Source organism: Amorphotheca resinae (genome assembly GCF_003019875.1).
Source record: "Amorphotheca resinae ATCC 22711 unplaced genomic scaffold M430scaffold_11, whole genome shotgun sequence".
Lineage (NCBI taxonomy): Eukaryota > Fungi > Ascomycota > Leotiomycetes > Helotiales > Amorphothecaceae > Amorphotheca > Amorphotheca resinae.
In genome coordinates, this window is record NW_020194481.1 from 1168365 (window position 1) to 1194057 (window position 25693).

At 50.1% G+C, this 25693-nt stretch overlaps 9 protein-coding genes across 9 annotated transcripts; 5 read left to right on the forward strand and 4 right to left on the reverse strand.

The window, feature by feature from the left end:
* Window positions 1-16: 16 nt before the first annotated feature.
* M430DRAFT_146214 (hypothetical protein) lies at window positions 17-1094 on the reverse strand. Its single transcript, XM_024862996.1, has 2 exons — window positions 936-1094; window positions 17-858 (listed from the first exon to the last, which is right to left on the reverse strand). The coding sequence occupies exons 1-2, from the start codon at window positions 1038-1040 to the stop codon at window positions 178-180; spliced, it is 786 nt and encodes a 261-aa protein (XP_024718071.1). The 5' UTR covers window positions 1041-1094; the 3' UTR covers window positions 17-177.
* Window positions 1095-1548: 454 nt separating this feature from the next.
* Window positions 1549-5263, forward strand: M430DRAFT_37051 (hypothetical protein). The gene is made up of 3 exons (XM_024867042.1): window positions 1549-1776; window positions 1826-4821; window positions 4873-5263. Exons 1-3 carry the CDS (start codon window positions 1766-1768, stop codon window positions 5016-5018), a joined length of 3153 nt encoding a protein of 1050 aa, XP_024718072.1. The 5' UTR covers window positions 1549-1765; the 3' UTR covers window positions 5019-5263.
* A 1600-nt stretch (window positions 5264-6863) lies between these two features.
* M430DRAFT_108511 (hypothetical protein) lies at window positions 6864-8488 on the forward strand (the record flags this gene model as incomplete). The annotated part of the gene is made up of 2 exons (XM_024861219.1): window positions 6864-8331; window positions 8379-8488. The coding sequence occupies 2 exons, from the start codon at window positions 6864-6866 to the stop codon at window positions 8486-8488; spliced, it is 1578 nt and encodes a 525-aa protein (XP_024718073.1).
* Window positions 8489-13058: 4570 nt separating this feature from the next.
* Window positions 13059-13848, forward strand: M430DRAFT_30772 (hypothetical protein; the record flags this gene model as incomplete). The annotated part of the gene is made up of 4 exons (XM_024865975.1): window positions 13059-13093; window positions 13170-13186; window positions 13301-13404; window positions 13483-13848. The coding sequence occupies 4 exons, from the start codon at window positions 13059-13061 to the stop codon at window positions 13846-13848; spliced, it is 522 nt and encodes a 173-aa protein (XP_024718074.1).
* A 512-nt stretch (window positions 13849-14360) lies between these two features.
* On the forward strand, window positions 14361-16768 carry M430DRAFT_69336 (hypothetical protein). The gene is made up of 7 exons (XM_024869423.1): window positions 14361-14459; window positions 14514-14595; window positions 14652-14922; window positions 14973-15764; window positions 15832-16168; window positions 16237-16400; window positions 16493-16768. The coding sequence occupies exons 1-7, from the start codon at window positions 14408-14410 to the stop codon at window positions 16535-16537; spliced, it is 1743 nt and encodes a 580-aa protein (XP_024718075.1). The 5' UTR covers window positions 14361-14407; the 3' UTR covers window positions 16538-16768.
* Window positions 16769-16816: 48 nt separating this feature from the next.
* M430DRAFT_69337 (hypothetical protein) lies at window positions 16817-18516 on the reverse strand (the record flags this gene model as incomplete). The annotated part of the gene is made up of 2 exons (XM_024869424.1): window positions 16817-18319; window positions 18371-18516. The coding sequence occupies 2 exons, from the start codon at window positions 18514-18516 to the stop codon at window positions 17002-17004; spliced, it is 1464 nt and encodes a 487-aa protein (XP_024718076.1). The 3' UTR covers window positions 16817-17001.
* A 589-nt stretch (window positions 18517-19105) lies between these two features.
* Window positions 19106-21020, reverse strand: M430DRAFT_108320 (hypothetical protein; the record flags this gene model as incomplete). The annotated part of the gene is made up of 3 exons (XM_024861203.1): window positions 19106-20212; window positions 20302-20687; window positions 20750-21020. The coding sequence occupies 3 exons, from the start codon at window positions 21018-21020 to the stop codon at window positions 19106-19108; spliced, it is 1764 nt and encodes a 587-aa protein (XP_024718077.1).
* A 1185-nt stretch (window positions 21021-22205) lies between these two features.
* On the reverse strand, window positions 22206-23535 carry M430DRAFT_30776 (hypothetical protein; the record flags this gene model as incomplete). Its single annotated transcript, XM_024865976.1, has 4 exons — window positions 22206-22279; window positions 22323-22338; window positions 22382-23193; window positions 23355-23535. 4 exons carry the CDS (start codon window positions 23533-23535, stop codon window positions 22206-22208), a joined length of 1083 nt encoding a protein of 360 aa, XP_024718078.1.
* Window positions 23536-24226: 691 nt separating this feature from the next.
* On the forward strand, window positions 24227-25663 carry M430DRAFT_146223 (hypothetical protein). The gene is made up of 5 exons (XM_024862997.1): window positions 24227-24383; window positions 24434-24622; window positions 24672-24711; window positions 24768-25126; window positions 25258-25663. The coding sequence occupies exons 1-5, from the start codon at window positions 24307-24309 to the stop codon at window positions 25523-25525; spliced, it is 933 nt and encodes a 310-aa protein (XP_024718079.1). The 5' UTR covers window positions 24227-24306; the 3' UTR covers window positions 25526-25663.
* Window positions 25664-25693: the final 30 nt, after the last annotated feature.

A 25693-nucleotide genomic window follows, 5' to 3' on the forward strand; every position in this document is an offset into this window, starting at 1 on the left:
TCCATTTCTTTCTTGGGTCTATTTCTATTTATTTCGTCTATGTCGTCTATGTCGTCTATTTTGTCTATTCCATCCCTTTCCGTCTATTCCTTGTCTATTGTCTATTCCCTCTATACCGTCTATACCCTTTACTACTCCCTCGTGTATCTTCCTTCTCAGGCCTTTCTGCGACTGAGCTTAATACATAGCCCATCCACCACTTGAGCTGATAGACTGTCCCGTAACCCATCTGCTATCCTCGCCAGCCAACCATGCAACAATAGCCGCAATTTCCTCCACCGTGCCGAGTCTGTGCTGCAATGGCGTGTTATTCTTCTGGATGTCGATAACTGCCTGCGGGATATTTTCCAACATGTCTGACTGCACTGGACCTGGGAGCACAGCGTTCACCGTAGTTCCGTTGTGTCCCAGCTCGGTGGCAAAGCAGCGCGTCAACCCCTCCACCGCAGCCTTCGACGAGCAGTAAACCGACATCCCGGAGAAGGCAGCGCGGGAGCCCACGGACGAGATATTGATGACGCGCGACGCAGCAGGAAGGTACGGCATCACGGCCTGGGTCATAAGGAGAGGAGCTCGGACATTCACATCGTAGACGCCAGCGAAATCCTCGGGGGTGATCTGGCCGAGAGGTCTGACGAGCTCGACACCGGCGTTGTTAACCAGGATGTTGATCTTGTCCTCCTTGCCCTGGCTCTTCAACCATTCTCTGGCGGCGGCGACGATGGCGGCTGGCGCGGTAGTGGTCTTTAGGTCTCCGCAGACGGCGACGGCTTTGGGTTGGTGGGGCAGGGAGGTGATCTTCTTAACGACTTCTTGGGCTTTGTCTGCGCTTCGGGGGGAGGAGTGGACGATTATGACCTGGAGGGAGGAGTATTAGGATCAGATTGTGGATGGGGGCACGGGCCGGGCGAAAGGAGGGGAGGGAAGAAACATACATCAGCGCCTCGGCTTCCCAACTCAAAAGCTATTCCTGCACCGATTCCGCGGGAGCCTCCTGTGACGAGGGCGGTCTTGCCTTTAAGAGTGAGAGGAGAAGACATGGCTGGGATTTGGCTGGGCCTGATGGTAAGAGGGAAAGGTGTCTCGGGTTCTTCTGAGTGAGATACGATAAGGATTTAAGTTAAGTGAAGGGGAGAAAGAGAGTTTATATAGAGTAAAAAAATGTGGGAAACGCCAAAAAGGGGATTCCTATTACAAAGAAAAGAACCAGATATCTATCACCGAAAGGGGATCAGTAATCCAAGATAGGAACTCTCCTGGAAGCCTTTGGGGTTTGATCCACCCTACTAAATGGCTTTAAATAATAGGCCGTAGGTACTGGGGCTACAGTTAAAATAGCAGGCAAAATGCATACTATACTTCCTACCTAGGTAGTAGTATTATATACCTCTGTATCGACGCTTGTCGGCCATGAGCGCTTCCATCAAGACGAGGGAAAGACGACGACGTCGTCTGTGACCCTCTTCGGCGATAAGATTGTCGAAAGTCGCCTCGCTTGTGAAGAAAGCTCTTGATTTGATCCCTCGCTCAAACCCCATTTCGTACCAGCGCCGGCGGAACTGCGATACTCTCTCCCAAGACCCAAGACTGACGTGGGGGTGGAGGTAGACTGGGAGTTCCATTGATTGGTGTTGCCATGCCATCAGGGTTCCAGCCGCTGCCTATGCATCAGTCCAATTTCAACCCCGCCGCGAGACGCCTCGAGACGTCGTAGGAGATAAAAGCTTGATTGGAAGAAAGACACGCTGCGCAGATCTCAGGGATAATGTCGTCCGGGTCAGTAACTCCCCTCGAGATATGCACGCACGACTAATTGCCAAAGCAGGTCGTTGAAAGACCTCACCAAGGCGCTGACCACCTCGATACCAACCATCTCCTCCCCTCTCCCTGACGACCTCCTGCAGGTGATAAACGCGTACCTCGAGAAACACGATGCGCACGACGACTCAGATTCGCAGCGCCTGCAGGAAGAGTTACTGTCCATATATCAGACCCATGTCCACGACAAAGCTTCCCGTCTTGCGCCCTTTCTCGCCGTTCTGCGCATATTAAGGCCAGCGATTCGAGGTTCGCGCAGGTTGTTGCAATGGTGGGATAAGCTCTGCATCCCGGTCTTGAACAATTTGGGGGAGGAGAAGGGATTGGCGACGGAAACGAAGAGTACCATACTCGAGCTCCTAGTTTATGATGAGGATGAAGAGGAGGGGGAGCTCTTGGATGACGCGCGAGCGACTTCTTCTGCCATATTAGAGAATCTGCTCGGCTTATGGCTTGAGAAGTCTAAGGTTGCGTCCGCAGAGTTCGACAACGATGCTCGATTTACGGAGACTCAGATTCAGACGATCTTGTTAGCATTTGGGAAGAAGAGACCTAAGGATTTCCTCACGACTATCGATAAATTTTTCGTCAAGAAAGAAAGCCGGATTTTGGTCCTTAGTCTGGTTTGCGAGTTCATCAGACATCAGCCGCCGCACCTACACCAGTTGCTCCAGACGCCGCTGTTTGGCAATCTGCTCAAATGTCTACAAGTCGATACAAGTACGAGGGTTATCTCGTTGGCGATGACCGCTCTCGTTATGTTTTTACCGCATATACCCAGCTCTCTGACTCCACATCTTCCGGCCCTATTCAATATCTACAGTCGTATGCTATTTTGGGATAAGGAAAGGAGGGCATCGGCTGAGATGGCAATGGACGAAGAAAGAGAAAACGAAAAGGGGCCACCATCTCCCGAAGGTCAATGGGACAAACTCTCATATCTGTTGGAATCGGATGACGAGGTTGTCCCGGAGCTGCTACATTATTTCACATTCTTATACGGATTGTACCCGCTCAATTTCATGAGCTATATCCGGAAGCCGCAGAGATATCTCAGACATGCGAATTTCCCGGGTGCTGATGAACTGGACGTGGCTCCCACGGAGATTCGTCAACGGTCTGAACCTTTCAGACAGGTTCACCTCCTGCATCCGAATTTCTTCATGATGACGATCGAATCAGAACTAACTGATAACAAACGGTGGATGGGCAGTGAAGCTGCCGATGTCGTTGCTGAATGCATGGCTTTGTACAATCCTGGAGAAGGGGGAAATCCTATGGCCAGCAGATCAATGTGTCCTGGCCAAAGTCTTGACGCCAATACGGATGTTCCTGAGCAGCCATTGCTGGAGGGTGATGCTATAACTCCGTACCACTCTCGGCATACAAGTTGGCGGCATACTCAATCTACTGCCGTCGCGTCACCAGATGACTACTACCGTTCGTCTGGAATCCCGCGCAAAGGGTCTCTAGCAAGCCAGTCCATACCATCTGTCGCCAATTCTCCGTCTCTGCGACCATCAGATCGTCTCGACAGTCCAACTCTGCCACCTCACATAGTTGGATCTGCCGCTCAGAGCCCACGCCGTGAAGCGTTGCGTCCCCAAAAATCACGGGGCAGCATCTACCGATCACCTACAAATGATAGCCTCGCATCCCTCGCATTATCTCAGAACAACAACGACAATTCCGTTCACGTAGATGCCTACTTGCAATCGCTCACCCGCGATCCCGTACCTCGATCTCCTTCCATCCGTCCAACTCAAACAGATTGCGAACTCAGAATTGCCTACCTGCACCGTGAGATCCAACTTCTACGCAACGACCTCAACTTTGAGCGGTACTTCAAACAACAGCACCTCTCTCACATTGGGCAGCTCCGTCGCAAGCAAATTCGTGAGGCGCGCGCGGAAGCCGAGACCCAGAATCTGATCAATTCGAATCGAGGATTGAAGGCGAAATTGGAAGAAGTGAAGAGTAATCTAATGAGGATGAAGAAAGAAAACGAGAAATCAAAACAGCATAGCAGGAAGTGGGAGGTGGATTTGGCGAGCAAGCTGAGGACGCTGAAAGAGGAGCAAAAGAAATGGACGCAAGAGCGGGGAGAAATACTAAAGGAGTTGGAGAAGTTAAGAGAGGATAATAAGAATTTGAAGGACTTGGTCCTGGCGGCTGAGAAAAAGGAGTTGAGCATGAGCCAGAAGATACAAAACATCGAGATCAACCTGGATGAATTGGAACGCCTGAGGGCGGAGGTAGACAGGCTTAACCTGAGCTTGAGGACCTACGAAGCGAAAGAAGCCGATACTCTGCAGGCGAAGGAGAATGAAGAAGAGGCCCTTCGCAAGGTCGTACTCCTGGAAATGCAGCTACGCGCCCGCGACGAGGAACTAATGAAATCACGAGCTGCATTCGAGGAAGAGATACAAGAATTGCGGGAAAGGCATGAACAGGCTCTAAACGGTGGCATCGATATGGCTAGGCGAGAGAGGTTGGAGCAGTCAGTGCTTGATTCAGCACTGGCTGCGTCGAGGCAGAGAGTAAACGAGGTCCAGAACGCCCATAATCACCTCCTGCGTCGATACACGGAACTGCAGGACAAATACCTGGAATTGAAAGAGGCGAATGACGAAACTTGGAGAGCGGACGAGCCTCTCCTGTCTGGTAATGGTGGAAGGGGTGCAGGGTCCAGTATGTATCCCCAGCTGTTAGCATCACCGAGCGAGGGTTCCAGCAGAGATAGCGCGTCGGCGATAGGAGAGGATGCGGGGCCTAGCGCTGGGCCAAGCGACCGCGCTGCAAGACCGGCCAAACTAGAGGCTAGTGGTCGGTCTTCTCAATCGACTACAGAGAGATATCCGGGCGGTGGCGAATATGGGATGTTCAATCCCTTTACTCCTCCCGGAGGCGGTAGGAGCAGCACGGATGGCGAGAGTCTCGACATGTATGGGAACCCAAAGCAGAAGATCAAACCGCAGAGTGATATCCGGGTCTATGGTCGAGGTTTGTCATCCCTTCGTCTTCTACCTGATTGCATTTCTAATTCGAGTACAGGCGGGGTCCAGAACATAGGCAAGAAAGATAAAGAAGGGAAGAAGGAGAAAGGGAAGGAGAAGGAACATGGGGGTCCGGCAACGGATGGCAAGAAAGAGAAGAAGGGCGGTCTAGGGATTAGGGGGATTCGCGCATTCGATTTCTAACTGGAGGGCCACCCTGGGAATGCAAACCCCAGGATGTTTATGCGGGCGATTGGCGCGCGTGCTTGGGATATAGGATGCAAGGGTATATATTATGACATGACGTTTGAGCGACTTCACAAGGTTGACTGCGGCTTCGGAACCGCAGGGCCTGGGATGTACGATAGTAATTACTGCAAAAGGTTTGAGAGGCATATGAGAGGTATGTATGTACTCTGAAATGATCGGACCCTTTTTCCTCTTCTGAGATATCACACACTTATCACACTTGAAGACTCGCCTACAGTGTTGATATCCTGGATATTTTATAGTGGATCTCCGGACCATTTGTAAGACCACAGCTTGGCAGGTTCTTCGAGGTGTCACAAACCACGCAAGACGAGGGCGAGACTCGTTGCAAGGCGAGACAAAAACGCAAGGGCAAGACATAAACGCAAGGGCGAGACATAGGGAAAGACATAAGGCAAGACAAAAGCAAGACATGAGGCGATCGAAGATGTCACCGGCGTCGGACCCTTGACATAATCATGACACGACGATCTTCTGGCGACCTTCTGGTGACGTTTGCGAAGATGCTAAAGGTCCTAGCGAAGAGGGCGACGGGGGGCGACTGGACTTTACCACGGAGAGAGTTGGAAAGTTGGACTTTACCACAAGAGTTGAAGAGACTTGAACCATCAGAGGACCCCGAACCGACTTAAACCCCATCGAGCGAGCGGAGCGGTGCGTTTAAGGTTGGACATGACTAATCAATGACATAATCCCTCGCGTAAGGTGCCGTCGTCTGAGCTATGCGCACTACGCCCGAACGAGTGCCGAACGTTTCCCAGTCATCTATCTAGCATCAACAAGGTAACGAACGATACTCCACATCCAACTCTCGAAGCGTATCTGGCCCGAGGATCGACTGGGGACGCCTCACGCTGTGCGCGGCATCTGCGAAACGGCGCGCGGTTGTCTATATATCTGCCAGCGCCGGTATATCCGGGAGCACCGGTGCCCCCCCCCAACACAGCCAGCTTTTGCCGCGGAAACAATGGGGGGCTGGTTGAGAAGCGTCCAGTGATGCTCCACCTTGGCCTCGGGATGATGCGTCCTGCAGCTGTAGATATCACTCAAAGCTCGTATCCGGGAGCAAGGCTTCCACTGGGGGGCGATGGGACGAGGAGAGCCGTTGCCGGTGTGCTGGTAGGGCCCGCTGCTGGAGCTGCCGGGATTGCGTGGGAGGGCGAGGCACCGTCATGAATTCCCTTAGTTCATTTTGTCTTACTCTCTTGAAAGAAATATCCCGTTTGGTTTGCCTCCTCCCCTTGCCAAGAGATCCTTACCAAGAGGACGGATCAGCCGTGGTGTCTTGCAACCCGGACCAGAACTCCATGTTGCTTCGAACCCTACCGTCCTGACCGCTCCACTTCATTGGGTCTTTGAAACATATCTCGTTTGCCATCCCCCCGGATCTCCCGGGAGATGAGACGACCCTTGGGGTCCAACACTACATCGCTATGGCTATGCTAGTGCAAGGGGTGCTGCGTATGACGCTCGTCCGAGAAAAAAAAAGTCGAGGAATTCTTAAAAATCATTACCTAAAGAGCACTCGCCGGGGATATACGTGTTGATGGTATTTGCGAGGACATGTCCTTTACATAATAATGGAGAAGATGCAAGCACGATTTCCTCTATCAGCTTTCGGAGTACGCACAGGACTTGGAGTCCCCACATCTTCGAAGGTGATGAGCGTCATGACCCATGTGACTTTGGCATCTGGTCCATAGTATAAGATTACCCTCCTCGTCTCCCTCCCTTCTCTTCTTTCTTGCTCCAACTCGCACACTTGTAGCCTCCAGCGACATGATCTTCAAAGGAGTTCTCGCTGCTGGCTTCATAGCCGCAGTTTCTGCTGCGCCGGCGCCTCAAGTTACGGGTACATCATCGTCGACCACATCCAGTTCATCCTCTTCGTCCTCTTCGTCATCCTCGTCTTCCAGTTCATCTTCCGGTGGAGCTGCTACGTCCTACTCCTACCCTCAATCGACCTCTGTCAATAGCGCCGCCGTCTCGTCTGCCGCCTCGTACGCTGGCATTCCAGTCTCCGAACTCCCAGGTGCCACCGATGGCGTTGTGCCACTCGTGAGCAGCGAGGTCACTGGGACGACAAGCCACGGCCCGTACAGTGGTACACCAACCACAACGGGGGCTGTCAGCAACTCGCCTCTTGCAACGGCTATCCCGGTCCTGCCACCCAACGCGACCGAGCTCACCTACAGCCCCAACGGCTCTCTGCACAACCCGCAGCCTATTCCGTATCAACCAGCTGGGGGTCTTGGTACAAGCGGCACCGAGCCTGTCTACCGTGTCCAGTCCGACTTTGACTATGAGTCCATCCTTCTCGGCTTGTACCAGGAGTGGATCGAGCTCGATCTCTTCCACTACATCCTCGCCACCTTCTCCGAGGCCGACTTTACCGCTGCCGGGTTGACCGCCTCTGACCGATACCTTATCGAGTTCATGGCCGATCAGGAGGCTGGCCACGCCACTCTCCTCTCCAACCTGCTCGGCGGGCCTGGTGGCGCAACACCGCAGTGCACATACAACTACCCCTTCACGACTGTGCCCGAGGCCTTCGACTTCGCCCAGAAGGTGACGCGCTTCGGTGAGTCTGGAGTGTGGGGCTTCCAGGCGCACTTGGACTCCCGCGAGGTTGCTCAGCTCCTCTCGCAGTCCATCGCAACCGAAGCTCGTCAACAGATGATCTTCCGTCAGTTCCGGGGTCTCTTCCCCATGCCGGTATGGTTCGAGACTGGAATTCCACAGTCGTGGGCCTGGACTCTGCTCGCACCGTACATCTCTTCCTGCCCACCGAACGCGAAGCGTCTTGCGTGGCAGAACTTCCCGGCCCTTCACGTCTTGAACCAGCCTAACAGTGCTCGTCGCAATGCAAGCCAGACCGGCACCAACGAGACGGTTGGATGGGGTCCCGCGGCACCAAGCTCGGATGTTCCCGCAAACCAGTCTTGCATCGCCAACAACGTGACTGGTTTCGACTGCTCGGCCGCGATCTCGCAGAACCGAACAATTCCCCTGTCCTACCCAGGCCGCCCGGTCTACCTCCAGTGGGAGAACCCGGGCCAGCGCGTCGGACCGAACAATTCGTACGTCACGGCCAGCAACGCCAGCACGCCGGCATGGGTTCTGTGGGTCACGCAACTCAACACCACCTACTCGCCTCTGACCAACATCACGCGATTAAACGGCACGAACTATGGCCAAACCATCCAGCCTGATGTTTCGACTTACGAGGGTGACCCTGCGGTCAATGGTAAGCCTCTCTACCTTGTGATGCTGAACCGAAGCTAATGATAATAGGAACCATGTTCATTGCCATCACGGACACCAACACCACCTACACGCCCTTCAACCTCAGCAGCGTCAACCCACACGTCGTTGCCGGCCCCTTCCTCTACCAGGCCGGATAAGACGTCTTAATAGTTGGGACGATGATGGGTGAGACGAATACCATGCACACAAGCATAGGATGGAAATCATCAGTCCCGACGAGAGCGAGCTATGAATGAAAATAAATGCCTCTTTTTCTTTCTTTCTTTTTTGGGTCAGTGGGACGGTGGGGATTTGGTAGCGGGGCGGTAATTTAATGAGCATGAATTATATATATATATTTTCGTATATACAGACACAGACGTACATACAGACACGTATAGAGAGACAGACAGACAGACAATATTTGTACTTTGTACGACTTGTCTCTCTCGTCAAATAGATGGTGTTGGCTCCTGTGTCTCTCTAGCATCGTGCCTGCTACTAGAACGAGTCTCTTATTCATCCATCCGTTGATTATTAGCTTCCATAATCATCAGGCCGCGCGTCGTTGTCATCATGTCATCATAGATCTAGACCTCGTTCTAGAGCGTGTGGATATTCTACCTAGATCAATAAATATATTATCCACTTTTCCAATATTCAATCCATCTATCACTTTTGAGAAAGAGGGTCCTACCTACCTACCTACCTACTCTTTACCTTAGCCAACTATTTATTTATTTATCGATATTTTGTTTTGTTTCGTTAGCTTATAGCAGTAGTTAGTGAGTTGATATAATAAGCTATGGGGAGGGTATAATATAGGTGGATTCCGGATAGAGAGGAGCGTTGCAATCTGGTGCCCTTTCACATTCACAGCGAATAAAAGATAGATTGATTATTAGCGTTTTGATAAAAATAGAAAGACCAACAGAAAGAAACCTCGAGTCTTCATCCATCCGGACCATCCCACGGGCCGGCACGAGAATCACGATTCACGACACAACCTGGCCCGACCCGTCTCGTCTCGGATCTTCCGGCCTTGTTAAGTAAGGTACTGGAGTCTGGAGGATTGTTAGATTAGTTTTGATTGATTGGTTGATTGATTGATTCTGATTGATTGATTGATAGGAAAAAGTGGGTGATGGATGTTCGGAAGTGGCCGTTTGTTCGTTTCCTTTGATCCCTTTGGTCCTGTGAGGTGCAGGATTTCGTTAGGTTTGTTCTTTGTTTCTGATGGATGAATGAGTGAGTGAACATTATCTATTCAGGGAAGGAAGGAGGAGGGTAATACAAGTGTGTTGACTACCTACCTAGGTATATAATATGGATATAGATGTAGAGAAGTGGAGGGGGAAGGAAGTATGAAGTATCAATATATATATAAAAAAAGGGGGGGGGGGAGATGCAGAAATATCTAGCATACAAGTTCATCTTCCAGGAATGGATCGGAGGTTCACTCTACTGATAATCAGAGAATGCAGAAAGGCTAGGAATAGATGATTGAATTTGTATGCTGTGAAATACGATATAATGAACTCTACTGTGTGTAGCAATGCATGGTTTGCTGATCATGCCTGATAGTAGAAATTGGAGTGTGAAAACGGTTCAGAATAATACTGATTTTGCTAGGAAGTAAGTCACTGGACTTTTTGAACAACCAACGATACATGATGCATCGCAGTCTGGACTCTGGACATAAGAGAGCAAAAGCAAATTCCAGTTCTAGAGCCCGAACGTCATAGGTATAAAGACAGAAGAAGGAGAACTCGGCAAATGAACAATTTCAGAGACAGGAAAGAAAGAAAGAAAGAAAAGAGAGAATCAACCTACTACTACTCATACAAACGACACTCCCTCCCACAATATTATGAGACTTTTGTCTCCCCCCAGAGAATCCCCATCCTCCTGAAATATCAGCTGGATCTCTAATACATCCACCTCTACGTACCTACTCAGACCTTGCACTTCCCAGCTCTTCTTCGGGCCGGGCCCTGAAATAATGAGCTTCTCGTCATCATCGATCGATCTTCGCACACGTTTCTAGCCCCGCGTGCTCGAGCCACAGTCGACTGAGATTTCGAGATCCTTTGGGTTTCTGGGTAGGTAGGTTATTGTCCTCGAGGTCGGCAATTCCTTCAAAGGTGATGAGACTCATCAGGTCCTGTCTGAATTGAAATCGACAAGAGAGAGCATCTATCTAGTTTTGCAACTACTGCGCCTTAGCTGGACGGCTGAAGATATCGTACCGGAAAGTCAAAATCAAAGTTCCTGGACGTAGGGAAGTGGGTCGTCATCGAAAAGGCTGAGCTGGAGGGGAGACATGATATCGGCGTCTAAGATTTCTTCTTCTTCTTGGAGTGTAGGAAAGGAGTTGATAGGATTCAGATATAAGTGAAGATTGCTCTGCCCGTGACACCGTGTTGGTTGATATTTATAGCTCAGGCTCTCCGCCCAATAGATTTGAGATGTGCAAAGGGGTCGAAACACACACAGTTCAGAATTACACACGTAGAATACCTAAGACCTAACACGTCAAACCATTAAAAAAGAAGAACCCTCGGGATATAAACCAGAGTAGGATATATAGTACGTGTGGACGGTGCCGATAGTGTGACGGTTATTGGGGTGGTTTCCCTCCCGTCCCACCGTCTCACCTAACACACGCGTGGGCAGAAAGATCTGAAAAGCCCTTCTTCCTTCAGGAACTTGATAACAGAAGATATTCTGTGAATTAGATGTTGGTTCTTCCTTTACAATAATAATATGTCGGCTACTTTTTTTGTATCTTATCGCGGGGGGAGAGGGGGGGCATTTTTTATATCCGGGGTTATAATAAACTAACTCATGGTTTCCTTAGACTACTGTAAATAGAAAGTGTCGGATCAGAACTTTTATTAAGGTAGTCTCCCTTTTTATATTGCTCGATCATTTTCAGGGCTGGATATTTTTCATACATAATATAGATCAGAATACGCCTTTTGATAAACGTGGGCGGTGCCATAGGGTAACGGTTGGGGTGGTTTCCCTCCCGTCACACGGCCGAACCCTACACGCGGGCAGAAAGATTTGTGAGAGAGAGAAAAGAATGATAGTCTAGATGTCTTCCTTCAGACATATTTGATCCTTCGGCAAAAAAACAAAAAAAAATTGATAGGCACTGGCTTCCCTCATACCTTTGCTAAGGATTTCATCGTGTCCACTTTCGTGAACAAGAAAAAGTCGTAAATTTTTGTAATCTTAGGGGTGGATAATTATCATGCATAATATAAATCAGAATAGGCTTTCCAGTCAACGTAGGAAGGGTGATAGTGTGACGGTTGGGGTGGTTTCCTTTCCGTCACATGGTGTCGCCCAAGTTCCAACCCACGCTGGGCAAAGATATGTGGGCGAAAAACAAGAACTTGATAGGCCAATGGCTTCCCTTATACCCTTGATCAGGAGTTCATCGTGTCTACTTTCGTGGATAAGACGCCCTTTGTTTTTGTCATCTTTTGGGGGTGGATATTTTTCATACCCGGGGTTGTAATTGAGTATGGGGGAGACCCACTAGGCCTATGTGGAGGGACTGGGGGACTGGGAATCTCAATACAAACCCCTGCACCATGTAGCCTGCTGGTTGGGGACCTTTGTTTTTATCTTTTTGCTCTAAGCTATACTGCTGCAGTTTGTCTACCTAGGTTCCTTCTATCTTTTTACTTTTACTTTTACTTTTGCTTTTCTTTCCTGTCGTTCTTTCCGTGCGGTTGTGGAAGGGATGATGATGATGATGGCTGATTTAGGTTTGTATAGGAGACTCGCTTACGCCATCTCGCTAAGATCCCGGCCACCCGCGCTAAGCGAGCGATCTCTCTGTATGCGTGTCCCTTGGCTGGTGTGAACTGTGCACGCGCGTATCAACGTCAATAGATTGATTCAAGGGGAATTCTAACAGACGATGGTACAGTGCTTGTTGTTGATTTTCGCATCTCTTTTCAAAGGAAGGGAAGATGTGGGGGATTGACAAGTCGATATCGTACCTACAGTAAGGCTGGATGGGTTGCCTTAGGCAGAGACATTACCTGGTGAGTCGCGGATGATTGATTGATCGGACATTGACCTGGCCACCAATAGACTCAATTCCTCCCTTTCTTGAGGCAATGTCCTGCGAGAGAATGGTTGATTGAAATGATGCCTCACCGCTATACATCTCGATCGGGATCCCTACCGGGATGAAGATACGTGATGTCCGTATGGGAGGTGTGAATGAAGAAGAAGGGATTAAGAAGAATATACTCGATATGCGATCTGCTTATGTAAGAAGCTTGGCTGTCTCGAAGCACAATGATATCAACAAACCATGATTTAACGAGGATATCTTATCTAGATCATCAGATTAGATACCTCACTCTTGGCCTTGATACATTACTATGTACAGTACAGTACAGTAAGTACATCATAAGGGTTTAGGGTGACCCCAAAAAATACACCTTGCGTTTCTGGGAAAACCGGCTTCTCACCGTCGACGAAGATGTGAGATATCTTGGATGCAAATTATGCAAGCGATATTCCCATATTGAAGAGTATGTATGTAGATCGTAATGGCTTCCTGGATGGATCGAGGATGGATATTCAATCAACGGAGAGCAGCAAGTTCCAGCGGCCTACCATCCACCGTTCAAATAGGCTGATGTTGAATTTCCCCCAAAGCGGCTTACTAAGTCCCGCACACACAGGGCGCTTGGCGCAATGGTAGCGCGCGGTCCTCCTACTGCAGAGATGCTGTAAGACTGAGGTTGAGGGTTGTAAGTTTATGCCTCTACTCTGATTTAACTGTGTCAGTTACTAACATTGTTATAGCGAGTCCCTTGGTGCTCGTGTGCAATTGATTTTTCTTTTCTCTTTTTTTATATTTTTTTTTTTTTTTTTTAATTTTACCTTGTTGTCTTTTCGTCCTCTGCGTTTTGTTTATTTTTATCCCATTTCTTTAGCTCTTACTCGGTACACCCCCATGAAGTTCTACATACACATCCGGGACCCTATCTTCAAGATGAGATCAGATAACTATGAGACATCAACTAGTTGTACCTTGTCGGTAAGTGGCCTGACTATTCCATTCTAACTTCCTGAACTGACTCTCCCTCTTGTGTCCTGAGTCAACGTCATGCTGTAGCCGCAACTCGGAGAAGACTCGGGCGGCATCGGTGTTCTGATCCCCCACCCACGTATTCCCGCATCACCCTTCGATTGCCTTATACCCGGGACTCGACTCGCCACTCTATCGATAACCACCATCATCGGCCGTATAGTCAGAGGAGAACCAGGAGATGCAGTTGTCGAGAATCTGGATGTGTCAGTCGACGTCGATAAACGGGGACACGGCGGGTCTCCCGATAGGCTTCAGACTGAAGGCTTCTTGGGGCTGGATGCGACTAGACCAGACCAGTGTCCGCTCTTCAGGAACGAGGAGTCCTCAATACGATCTCACTATTCTCTTTCCAGCCTCTGTTCAGCTGGGGAAGATACGCATCGGCCCTAGTGCCTTCCGCTACCACAGGGTCCATGCCTTGTCTATGCTACTTTCAAGCAAGTAACTTGGAGTTCTGTACGCAATGATACATCCTGTTTGTCTCTATCATACGCCATCATCTCTCTTGAATCTTTCTCCAGCAGAGTGCTCAACTTCTCTTTCAAGCTTGAATGTTGACCATCATTCTCAAACTGCCTCGTAAGTCCTATACGAAGCCTTTAAACCACAATATTACAGTGGTTCTCTCAGAAGCCTTAGCGCTCAGAGCACAGTAAGCACGTCATGATATCATATGTACTATTCTAGTTACATCAGTTACTTCGAGCTTTGTTACATCAGCACCAATTCAATAGACTTCAATTACATCAACATCAATTACCTCAAGTACCTCACGCTTGTCTAGATCACTAGTTTGCCCTGCGCGACGATCCGTGGCGGTGTGGTGTACTTTTGCTTGAGATATAAGTTCGTGAGAAACCTCACAATGAGCTTTCTCAGATAGTTGTACTTTCGTGTTCATTCATCACTCGTGCATTCATTCTTCCCAAGTCGTGCGCATTTAGTAATAATGGCTCCCATTGCTCCAAACAACAAGGAATTCGACTTCATCGTCGTTGGAGGTACCAAGATATCATGACCTCATATCAAGGGGAGCAACCACTAACGCTTTTCAGGGGGTACCGCTGGTAATGTCGTTGCAGGCAGATTGGCGGAGAACCCCAAGGTCTCCGTCCTTGTAATCGAAGCCGGTGTCGGGTACCTTGAATCTTCGGTCCCAGATGAATTCATCGAAACTAATAACCGTTCAACAGGAATCCTCAGGATGTGCCAGACATCACGACGCCAGCTCATGCCTTTGATCTCCGAGACAGCAAGTATGATTGGGCCTACAAGACCACCATGATCGACCGTCCGGACTACACGCGGGTTGAGAAGCCAAACACTCGAGGAAAGGTCCTGGGTGGTAGCAGTTGTCTGAACTACTACACCTGGCTTCGAGGCAGTAAGCCAACATTCGATGACTGGGCCGATTATGCGGGTGATGATTGGACCTGGGAGAAGTGCAAAGACTACTTCAACAAGGCATGTCTTCCGCTGAGGTCCTTCTACTAGCAGCTAACACGGAGACCTAGTCCGCCACCTACCACGATGACCAGGGGATCTACCCGCCAGAACTGAAGAAGGTTGGGATCAACGGCCCATTGCAGATTGAGCATGCGGAGCTGGTTCCCGAACTGAAGCCCTTCAGAGACGCTTTGGAGAAGGCTTGGCTCAGCAAGGGCGAGAAACTGACGGATGATGTCTACTCCGGGGAGCAGGCGGGTCTCACCAAGTGCATGAACAGTATCTACAAGGGTGTCCGCTCTTCCAGCTGGGTGTTCCTGCTGGGCAAGCCGAACATCACCGTTCTGTCGTCCACCCACTCGAAGAGGCTGATCATCGAGAATGGCGTCGCGAGGGGTATCAATGTTCACGGACCTAACGGCGAAGACTTGTCCTTCTACGCCAAGAGGGAAGTCATCGTCTCTTCCGGTGTCTTCGAGTCTCCCAAGTTGCTGTTGCTCTCTGGTATTGGCCCAGCGGAAGAGCTCGCAAGGCACGGTATCGATCCAGTCGTTAAATCCCCCCACGTCGGGCAAAATCTCCTCGACCACCCCATCCTGGCCCACGTCTTCCATCTCAAGGACGGGTACGGTCTCGACAACCACATCCTGCGCGCGGGTCCCATGAAGACGGCCGCCGTCCAGACCTACAAGAAAGACAAGACCGGGCCCCTGAGCAGCGGTCTCCTCGAACTCGTCGGTTTCCCACGTATTGACGAATACCTGAACCGCAGCAAGGAATACGTCGAGTACAAGAAGAAGAACGGCAATGTCGACCCCTTCGGACCTGGCGGCCAGCCTCACTTCCAGATCGATTTCGTCGTATGTCCCCCCCCTCTCTTCCCCCTTCCTCCTCTCCCACAATTAAACTAAAACCCTCCTTTCCCAGCCCATGTTCGCCGACGCCTTCCAATGGCACATCCCCACTCCACCCACCGGCGACTGCCTCACCGTAATCGTCGACCTCCTGCGCCCGCTCTCCCGCAACGGCACCGTGAAGCTGAACTCGACCAACCCGCTCGAGCAGCCCAACATCAACCTGAACTTCTTCTCCGACGATCTCGACATCATCGCGCTGCGCGAGGGCATCCGCTTCATCGACGACATCATCATGAACGGCGAGGGCATGAAGGATATCGTGCAGGGTGATTACCCATGGCCGATGCCCCGCGCTTCCGACGCCGCTATGAATAAGATGATCTTGGAACGCTCGCAGACTGGATTCCGTAAGTCCCCAATATCCCCCCCTCCCAAAAAAAAAAACATATGAAACAAAAACTAACCCCAACAAAAGATCCCTGCGGTACAAACCGTCTCTCCAAGAACATCGCCGACGGCGTCGTCGACCCGAAGCTCAAGGTCCACGGGGTCAAGAACCTGCGCGTTATCGACGCTTCAGTATTCCCCGTTATTCCCGACTGCCGTATTCAAAACGCTGTCTATATGGTAGCTGAACGTGTATGTCCCCCTCCCCCCGGTCTTCAATCCCTCCTCCACTTTGTTCGAGTTATGCGGCCAAGAAAAACTAACGGTTTTGTGTGATTGAATAGGGTGCCGATTTCATTAAGGAGGAGTACAAGGATTTGTATCAGTAGATGGGATGGGAATGTGGGAGAATGAGAGAAATTGTGAGTGAGTGAGTGATGGGATAGTATGACGAATTGAATGAAAGAATGAAATGAAATACTTAATTCATCCATGAAATGAGTATTTTGTATGTATATAAGTGTGTACTAACAAGAAGATGCGAGACTGTTATATTAGGAATATATGTATATACATCTCACCAAACTTTTACAGATACGATTTAAATATGCACAAATGAGAAACCACCCGAGAAGACTACAAGTAGAGTTATATATAGATAGATATCTAAACCGTACAGTACTTACATCCCATTTATATATACACATATTAATTACAATCCCAATCCAACCCAATCCAATCCACTCCATTCCAGTCCAGCCAACCATCCAATCCAACCAATCCACCCAAAAAATGGAAATAATACAAGAATAATCAAAAATAAATCCCAGAGAAGAGAAGAGACCCTTTACTTTTAATACCAATTATGACCCTCCTCGCCCTCCTTCACATTCGCCGGATTCAAGCTCAACATCCTCTGTCCCGGAATCGTCACTCCACTCTGCGCCTCAAACGTGCCACTCAGCCCCCTCCGACTAAGCGCCTTGAAAGAATCAAACCCGCTACTCTCCTCCTGGATACACGCCTTCCACTCGGGGCTCTCAGGCGAGCGGCCATCCCCGAGATCGCTCCAGCGCGTCACCACGATGGCTTGCTTGAAGCGGTTGAACGGGTCCGGGTCGTTCTTGTCCTCGGTCAGTTTGAGCTCGATCAGGTATTCGGTCGGGCATTCGGGACAGCGCCGCATGGGCCGGCACTCGCTGCACAGCGAGATGAAGACTTTGGGGTTGCGCAGCGCGAGGTGGATCGCTGGCCCGGATTTCAGTTGCTGCGTGATGGGCGCTCGGGGCGGTGGGATGTGCGAGAGCGCGCATTTGCAGAGGTTCATGAGCTCGCCGTCGCGCCAGTGAGCGCACACTGAGAAGTACGGCGTGTAGTCTTCGCGCCAGTAGAGGAGGTGTCGCTGCATGCTGGGTGGCAGCTGGCCCTCGGCGAAACAGGTGCTGACGACCCGGAGGAGGAGATGGCCTTTGTGGAAGTAGTAGCGGGTCTGGTGTGTCCATTCGCTGCTGCGGCATTTGTAGCGCTTGTTGAGGGACTCGACGGGGATTCCGTATTCGGGACCGTACCGTTCCGCTCGGAAGGCGAGCTGCACCAGGGAGAAGGGGAGCGTCCAGCCGGGGGTGATGCGGGCCTTGGATTGCAGTTTGGGATTTGGACAGTTGAAGATCGGGTTGAGCGTGTGGTTGTGCTTGATGCGTTCTTGGCCTTTCTGGATCCGTCGGTGGTAGACTGCGCAGGGGAAGCAGAGGAGGTGGTCTGGATAGAGTCTGTCCATTGGGAGGAGGAAGTCACATTTGTACTGACGGTTCTCTGGAAGATTGAGGGCGGAGAATACTCCGGGGCCCATGATAGAGTGGAAAGTCTTGCATGAGAATGCGAGATTGGCATGATCAGTCGGCGTCAAGTAGGAGGTAATGTGTTCCCATAGCCCCGGTGGTAAGCTGGCAATCATACTCTCGCCGCGCTTGCGCGATTCATCCCAGGCCGTCCGGTTGTTGCGATGTTCCCTGTCCAAGGATGCGAGAGAGTCAAACGAGTCCCGCCGCAGGAAACTGTGCAGCATCTCAGCCTCATCCCACAACTCTCCGGTCTGCGCCTGGACGCCAGTGGTGTTTTTGTTGTAGAAGTTGATGGGCTTCTTCTGCTGTACCGGCGTTGGTGGTGCTTTACTGGCCGACTCTGATGCTGGATAGAGACTCTCACTTCTCGGCACGTCTGACTTGACCTGGTTTAGAGAGTCGAGAACCTCAGCCTCGTAATCGTATGCCGGAGGAGGCTCCTTGGTCAGTTTCTTGCCGGCCTTTGGCTTGAGGGCACTGGCCAGTCGCGACCTGAAGCCCATCTTCTTGGGAGAAGCCTCAGACATTGTGGATGGAGCCGGAATGAGAATGCAGGATGAGCATTGAACGTCTCCCTGAGCGCAACTCGGGTGATGATGAGTTCAAGTACTGGAGTCTGGATGGTTATGGAGTTACGGAACAGAACGCGTGAGGGATTTGGATTTGATTTCTTAAGCCGTTACGTAGGTGAACCGGGCGTTCCGGGATAAATGAGTTAGTGCCGGTAATGGACTAGCGCTAAAGACCCCGTGTTTTCCTATTTTCCTCTTGAGGCCTAGCCCCTCTCGATGAATCGTCCAGGGTCGTCACGCCAAGTCAATTATTATCTGATTATCCGAATGCTTAAAAGAAGGTTAAATGGACAGTTGAGGCTCTTGGGACGACGAATACTACATTTGATAAATGTTATTCAAAAGTACGTAGTTTTATGACCTTTTTATAGCTTTAGATGATGGTCATAAGAAACATGAAAACATCAAGCTGTAATTATTGATTCCATCGACTATCTAGGATATGCAAACCGCTTGTCCAAACATTATTTTGGAATGGAAAAGCAACCCAAGGATATATTATACTACACTCCCAGCACTCCCATCCAACATCTTCAACAAACCCCTACACAGTAGTCTCATTCATGGGGCTCCTAGGGGACTGAACCATGGGTACATTGTTACCGGCCTCTGTCTTCTTATCATCTTTCCCTTCCGTCCCCAGGAACAACCCATCGTTGCCAACCTCCCCACTGCCCTCGTCCCCAATGTCGCTCCGCTTCCACTTCGCGCTCGTGATCGGATTCACATGCATAATGTACATGGTATCAATCTCCTCCAAGCTGCGGTCCTTGCTCTCAATCACGAAGAAGTACACTACCCAAAACAACGAGAAACAACAACCGGCAAAGATCAGCCCGTAGAAATAATCTATTTCATTCGTGATGAACGTGGTGAAGAAGGAAATCAGGAAGTTGAAGAGCCAGTTCGAGGCCGTAGCAAGAGCCATGCAGGATGCGCGGTAGCGTGCAGGGTATAGCTCGCCGACGACAGCCCAGACGATGGGACCCCAGGTGGTGGCAAATGCGACGATGAAGAGGCATGTGAAGACGATGAGAACAATACCAGCTTCGGGTGTGGATAAGGGGTCAGAGGCTGAAAGAGCAAAGTGCCCGACGAAGGAGTAGACCAGGAAGCAGACGCACATCCAGGCTGCGCTGACCATCAAACACTTTCTCCGTCCGCAATTCTCTATGATCCATAATCCGACGATAGTAGCAGCCACATTCACGCTTCCCAAGATGATAGATGTAATGTAGGAATTGCTGATTCCCGTGGAGCGGAAAATAGTGGTGCCGTAGTAGAAGAAGAAATTCGCGCCGGTGAGTTGTTGGCCGGCTTGAAGTGTCATCCCCAGAATCGTTCGGTATAGCATTCGTGGGCCGGTAAATATCTCATACCAGGGGTGATGGCCACCCGCTCTCTCGGCTTGAATCTTCTCTTCTATTTCGGCAATCTCAGAATCGATAAGACGCGAATATGGACCGACACCATTTAGAAGTCCCATGGTCTGACGAGCTTCTTCTTCTCGTCCGAGTCGATAAGCATATCGAGGGGATTCAGGCAAGAAGAGAACTGCGGTGCCGAGGACGATCGCCCAGACAGCGGAGAGACCATTAGGAATCCTCCATTGGGCCGAATTGCTGAAGGCGGACTCGGTTCCATAGTTTATCTAACAGGTGTCATTAGCAGGGACGAGGAACACACAGATAGGAAGGAATTTGAGATTCTGAGAGGTGTTTATGATATTTAAGAACTCACCATATATGCAGTCCAAATACCAAGTGTAATCAATAACTGATAGGAAGAGACAACTGCGCCACGAATATTCTTTGGAACACTCTCGGACTGATACATGGGGACACTCGTCGACAGAGCACCAATTCCCAGACCCGCCACGGACCGGCCCACCGCAAACTGAACCCAGTGAGTTGAACTGGTAATCTCAACAATAACACCGATGATATAGAAGAATGCTGCAGCAGAAATAGTGTAACGTCGTCCGATTTTGTCACAGGTCCACGCGCTAACCAAACAGCCAACCAGTGTACCCGCGCAGAGGAGACTGACTATGGTTCCTTGCCGAACAGCGGTGAACTTCCCGTCTTCCCCAAAGCGATCGAGGAAATCGGACATTTGCAGGAAACCTTGAGATGGGTTAGGACTATGACACGGGGCAGATCTCTGTTCTGAATAAAGCACGACATACCCGAGATCTGACCCGACTCGTACCCGAACATGAATCCTCCAATGGAAGCAATCGAACCCAGCAAAACAGCCAGCTTGGTGACTCGTCGCTTTCCCCCTGCTTCCTCCGTGGCAGCGTTGCCATCCTGATCAATTTGAGCTGGGAGATCAGCTGCTGATCGAGCCACAGGCGTGAGGGGCGTTGGCGTCCCACCCGGCGTGCTTTTCTCCTCAACCGTGACCGTGCCCGAGGGCTGCTGCACGTCGTTTTTCCTTCTGTCAAACAATCCCATGATTTCTATTTTGGCAGGTACCGCGAACAATGTTGCGAAAGTATAAGGGAGAAAAAGTAATCAATAATGAAATTGATGGGAGAAGTAGAGAAAGGATGTAGGGTTGGAGAGTTAAGTAGCCATGAAAAACTACGGTAGAGATGACGGAGAGACTTGATCACCAGAGCCCATACTTTGGGTTGGGGTTCCTAATGGCGGCAACAGCGACAAGACTGGTTGGGGGTTAAAGGAAGGTAATGACGGCCGACATCCCACTACTTCTGAGTACAAGTGGTAGTCCCTTGGGTGCAAGAACCAGTTGATGAGCGGCGGCCGCTCATCCGTGGTATCTGACCCATTAATTCTACTCAAAGATAAGAATTGAACTCTGGGAGGTTCGTGATTTTATCTTGTGATGGGTCAGGTCTTAAAGGGAACCGTGAACACGTCCACAACGGAAATTAGGATTCTGGAAGGCAGACTCCATCGCAACATGACCGACGACTTTTCGGTGACAAATCTAGCAGAAGTGAGGAAGGGAAATATGCGGATTATGTTCCACGCATTCAACAGCAATAGAAAAAAAGCGCCAAAGAGGAAAAGAGGAAAACTGCCGGAGACAATTAGGTCAATCTCACCCGGGAAGTGTATATGTATCCAGATAGTGAAATACGTGTCACATACGACCACAGACTGAGGAGAACTGGGCATCCCGTCCGCTCTGCCATACATAAGCCTCAGATCGGTAGATTAGTAGTTGGGTGGGTGACCACCAGCGAATACCTACTGTTGTATGTTTTTTGTTCTTTTTGGCGCTTCCTTTTTTAATTTTTATTTTTGGCTTCCGATATTATGCCTCTTGAGATTTTGCTCTCTACTTTTGATGTAGGCTTATGTTGGACTGACGTCAGAGCATCGAAAGCATCGGATTTTCAACAATAACTCCATCTCAAAGTCATCAATAGGGCACCGATCTCTCCCACCGACAGGAAACGCTGAAGCCAAATACGTATACAATTCTGTGTCTGCTGAGCCAATTGCCGGAAGTTTGCATATTATCGCGCTGCATTTCGAGACAGATGGATTCCGGGATGTTTAGCCAGAGGAAAGGAAAATGAGTCCATCGCTCCGAAGGTACATAGATAACCCCACAAGGATTGTTAGGATAGTGCCTTTCGATCGTAAGAGTACTCTATACTTTATATATCACGCACAGGCTCCCACCACCTGCAGGGCCTTGGCCCTCTGCGCCTCCCTGCTGATGTTAATACCAGGACGACCTAAAGTTGATACGCATAGCGAGAGATGACGGAGATGACATACCGACACATAAACCTATCTAGGTCAGCCATTGCATACTCAAAATTGAGCTCCAAACATACCTGAGCATCCCCCACCAACCCCGCAATAAGACCCCCTACAGCAGCGCGCGCATGTCGCGTACTATGTATATCACTATCTGTATTCATGGTATGTCTCTTTCCCCTAATAACCCCCCTAGGATCCGCCTCTGCCTTGGCAAAGACCTGTACCACATGCCCCTTTTCTGCTTCAATCTGCTGTAGAATCTTCATGATTGACTTGGCATCAATGGCATCCTCCATATACGTTGAAGCGGCACGCAGGTTGCCGGCAACTGGGTCGGATGCTAGAATGAGGATATGACAATCTTCGAGCTCGGCACCGGAACTGCAACTTGCTTTGCTGCTCCAGCTGGTTTCGCTCGCCAATGCGGATTCCACCTGACTGTCTTCCAGTTCTTCCAGAGCGAGTCCTATCCCGACGGCGCATGCGTACCGTGATTTTGCCATCGATTCATAGGTATCCGTCGTGATAGCAGTCTTCGCCGCAGCTTTGATGCTCTCCAGCTTAGCGGAGGTCAAGAGTGGACATTTAATCAATACAAGATGTACAAGCTCTTTGCGAATCCCGGATTCCTCTAGCATCCTCTGTACAGAGGACGCTACCTCCCGAGCCTGCACCGCTGTTCCAATTTCATGCGGCTCAAGCTCGCGGGTCCGTCCAACAGCAGCCTGGAGTCCCGTCGTCTTTGGTTCTTGAACGATGAATGTCACGTGTGGACTTAGAACACCCTCGGTGCCTCCAGAGAATATAGTCACGGCGGAAGAGGGGATGAGCGGTTCCCAAACATGGGTGCTGAGCGTCCGAGAGAAATCGTTCACGCAGCCGTTGCCTGATTCATTAGCAACAGGCCTTGACAGTCGCTGGGATTGAAAGACAAGATATCAGGTTCTGATGTGATTTCAATCGTTCTTGAGGAGAAGGGGATGTTTTGGACAAGTGATGCACGTGATATGGAGAATATTGTGCTTCAACATCATCAATTCGCAAAACCATTCCGGTCATCGATATCTTGAAAACCAATCCCGGCGACAGGAGAAGGGTACTTGCCTTCTGACTTGCCAACAACACCGAGAATATCATTTGCATCGTAACCTGCAGCTTTCAACTCCTTGAGGGGTAAGGTATCTGCAGGCGAAGAGACCCCGAATTTGAGAATGCTGATGGGAGCCATTGTTGGTCCAAACTGCGAAGCGATATATAACCTGAACTGAATGAAAATTGACAGACAACGTCTTGGTTTATGGAGCAAGATGCTTCAGAGCAACCTCTAAACTCTTATTGCACTGCCGACGGGCCGTCGCCATGCGCGAGTTGCAAAAGTGGGAGGTCTTGTTCGCATCAATATCATCTCTGATCTCAATATGGACTGCCATGTATGAGAGTATGATAGCAATACTGAATGCTCAAAGATATACGACCAGATATATCCTATCATAGCGGCGTCCCTGATGGAAGTGTCAGCCACAGGGTTCGCAGACTGGAGACAGTTGAAGTTCATTCATTTGGCTCGAGTCGTCTTAACGCCTTATATTCCAGGCAATAATATAGCATTTCCCCCCTGAGCAGTCGTCAGTATATTTCAAATCGCTGTTATATACATCCGTTACAAGATGTTTCCTTTGTCTGGCATTCCTTTAGTTGAGTGTTGCTATATACTCGGAATTGGGTCTATCATTGGTTTTACTTGGACGGCCTGCTCCGAAATGGTGGGATCTGAAGATCCATTGCGGTAGATATGAAAGATGAAGTAGAAAGCAAAGCTTGCTTCACTACCACATGACTTTAAGCCTACACGAATATTCGATTCACTTTGATGTGTCCGGTTACAGATAAGGTACGCGTATTTTTGAATCTACGCGGTTCTGCTTACTTCAACCTCTGCACCTCTTTCGAGCTTCACCCAACACCCTCCAATACCTTTCTATAGGTACATTCATTCAAGATGTCGAACTTCGATCCATCTAAGCTGCCTAACCTCATAGGTCATGTAATCATTGTGACAGGTGGACACTCAGGCCTGTTCGTCTCTTCTCTCCTCCCGTTCTATGATATAGACTGACGCTCCTCAGCGGACTCGCAACCACGACCGAGCTAGCTCGCCATGGAGCCAAGGTGTACATGGCATCTCGTTCGAGAGACAAAGTCCAAGCCGCAATCAAGCTCTTGACAACGAACCAACCCGGTGCAGACGTTCATTTTCTGCCTTGCGATCTGGCCGATCTCAAAAGTGTCAAGCGCAGCGCGGAGGAATTCCTCAGGTTCGCATCTCCTCCCCAACTCATGTTCACTAGCTGATGTGAAGAGTAGAAGAGAATCAAAGCTCCATGTCTTGATCAACAACGCTGGTGTACGTCCGCTCTCCTCCTGGCTCGAGTCCCCCAATAGACTGATCGTACGTTCCAGGTCATGTGCGTTCCGTACGGCGAAACTCCCCAAGGCTACGAAGTCCAGTTCCAGACAAACTACCTCGGCCACTACCTATTCACGCGTCTCCTCCTTCCGCTGCTTCTCTCCACCGTCAAGATCTCCCCTAAGGGTACCGTGAGAATCGTGAATGTAAGCAGTGACGACCACGCCAAGTTGGCTCCGAAAGAAGGAATCGTCTTCTCCGAGAGCTGCAAAGGTCGACGCTTGAGCAGACGTGCGAGATACGGCATGAGTAAATTGGCGAACGTTCTGCATTCCAAGGAACTTGCGCTGCGCTATGGAGACGAGAAGAACGGGTTGCTCGCGCTTAGCTTGCATCCTGGAATCTTCAAATCGTATGTCTGCCCTATCTTCCTTTCCTCCTATCAAAGCCTATATCCAAAACCGCTCTTCCCCTGACTTTCTATTCCCTTCTGTCTCCTCCTCTTGTCTTTTATCAGTGAGAATAATATTGACATAAGTAAAGAAACCCCACCCAAGGACCCCGCTCCGGCACGGCTCTCAACCGCATCATCAGACCCCTCGTCGAATTCGGCGCGCCCGGTCCAGAGAAGGGCTGCTGGAACACCCTCTGGTGTGCCGCAAGCCCGGACGTCAAGCCAGGGGACAATGGCGGTTATTTCGTCCCCGTGGGGAAGAAGGGCAAAGCAAGTGCCGATGCTCAGGATGAGTACTTGTCCGAGCGCTTGTGGGAATGGTCGCAGATGGAGCTGGATGATGCGGGCTTCTTGTGATCTGGTGTGGAATGGCGGGGTGTACGATAGGACCAGGGGAGTGTACGATAGGAGAACGCAACGCGTCTGGCATGAGATCGCTGGTTCCGAGGAACTGGTTTGCAACTCCGGATAGCGAGCTGCTAAGTAGACCAGAATAAATGCACATCAAGTGCAACGAACAGAACT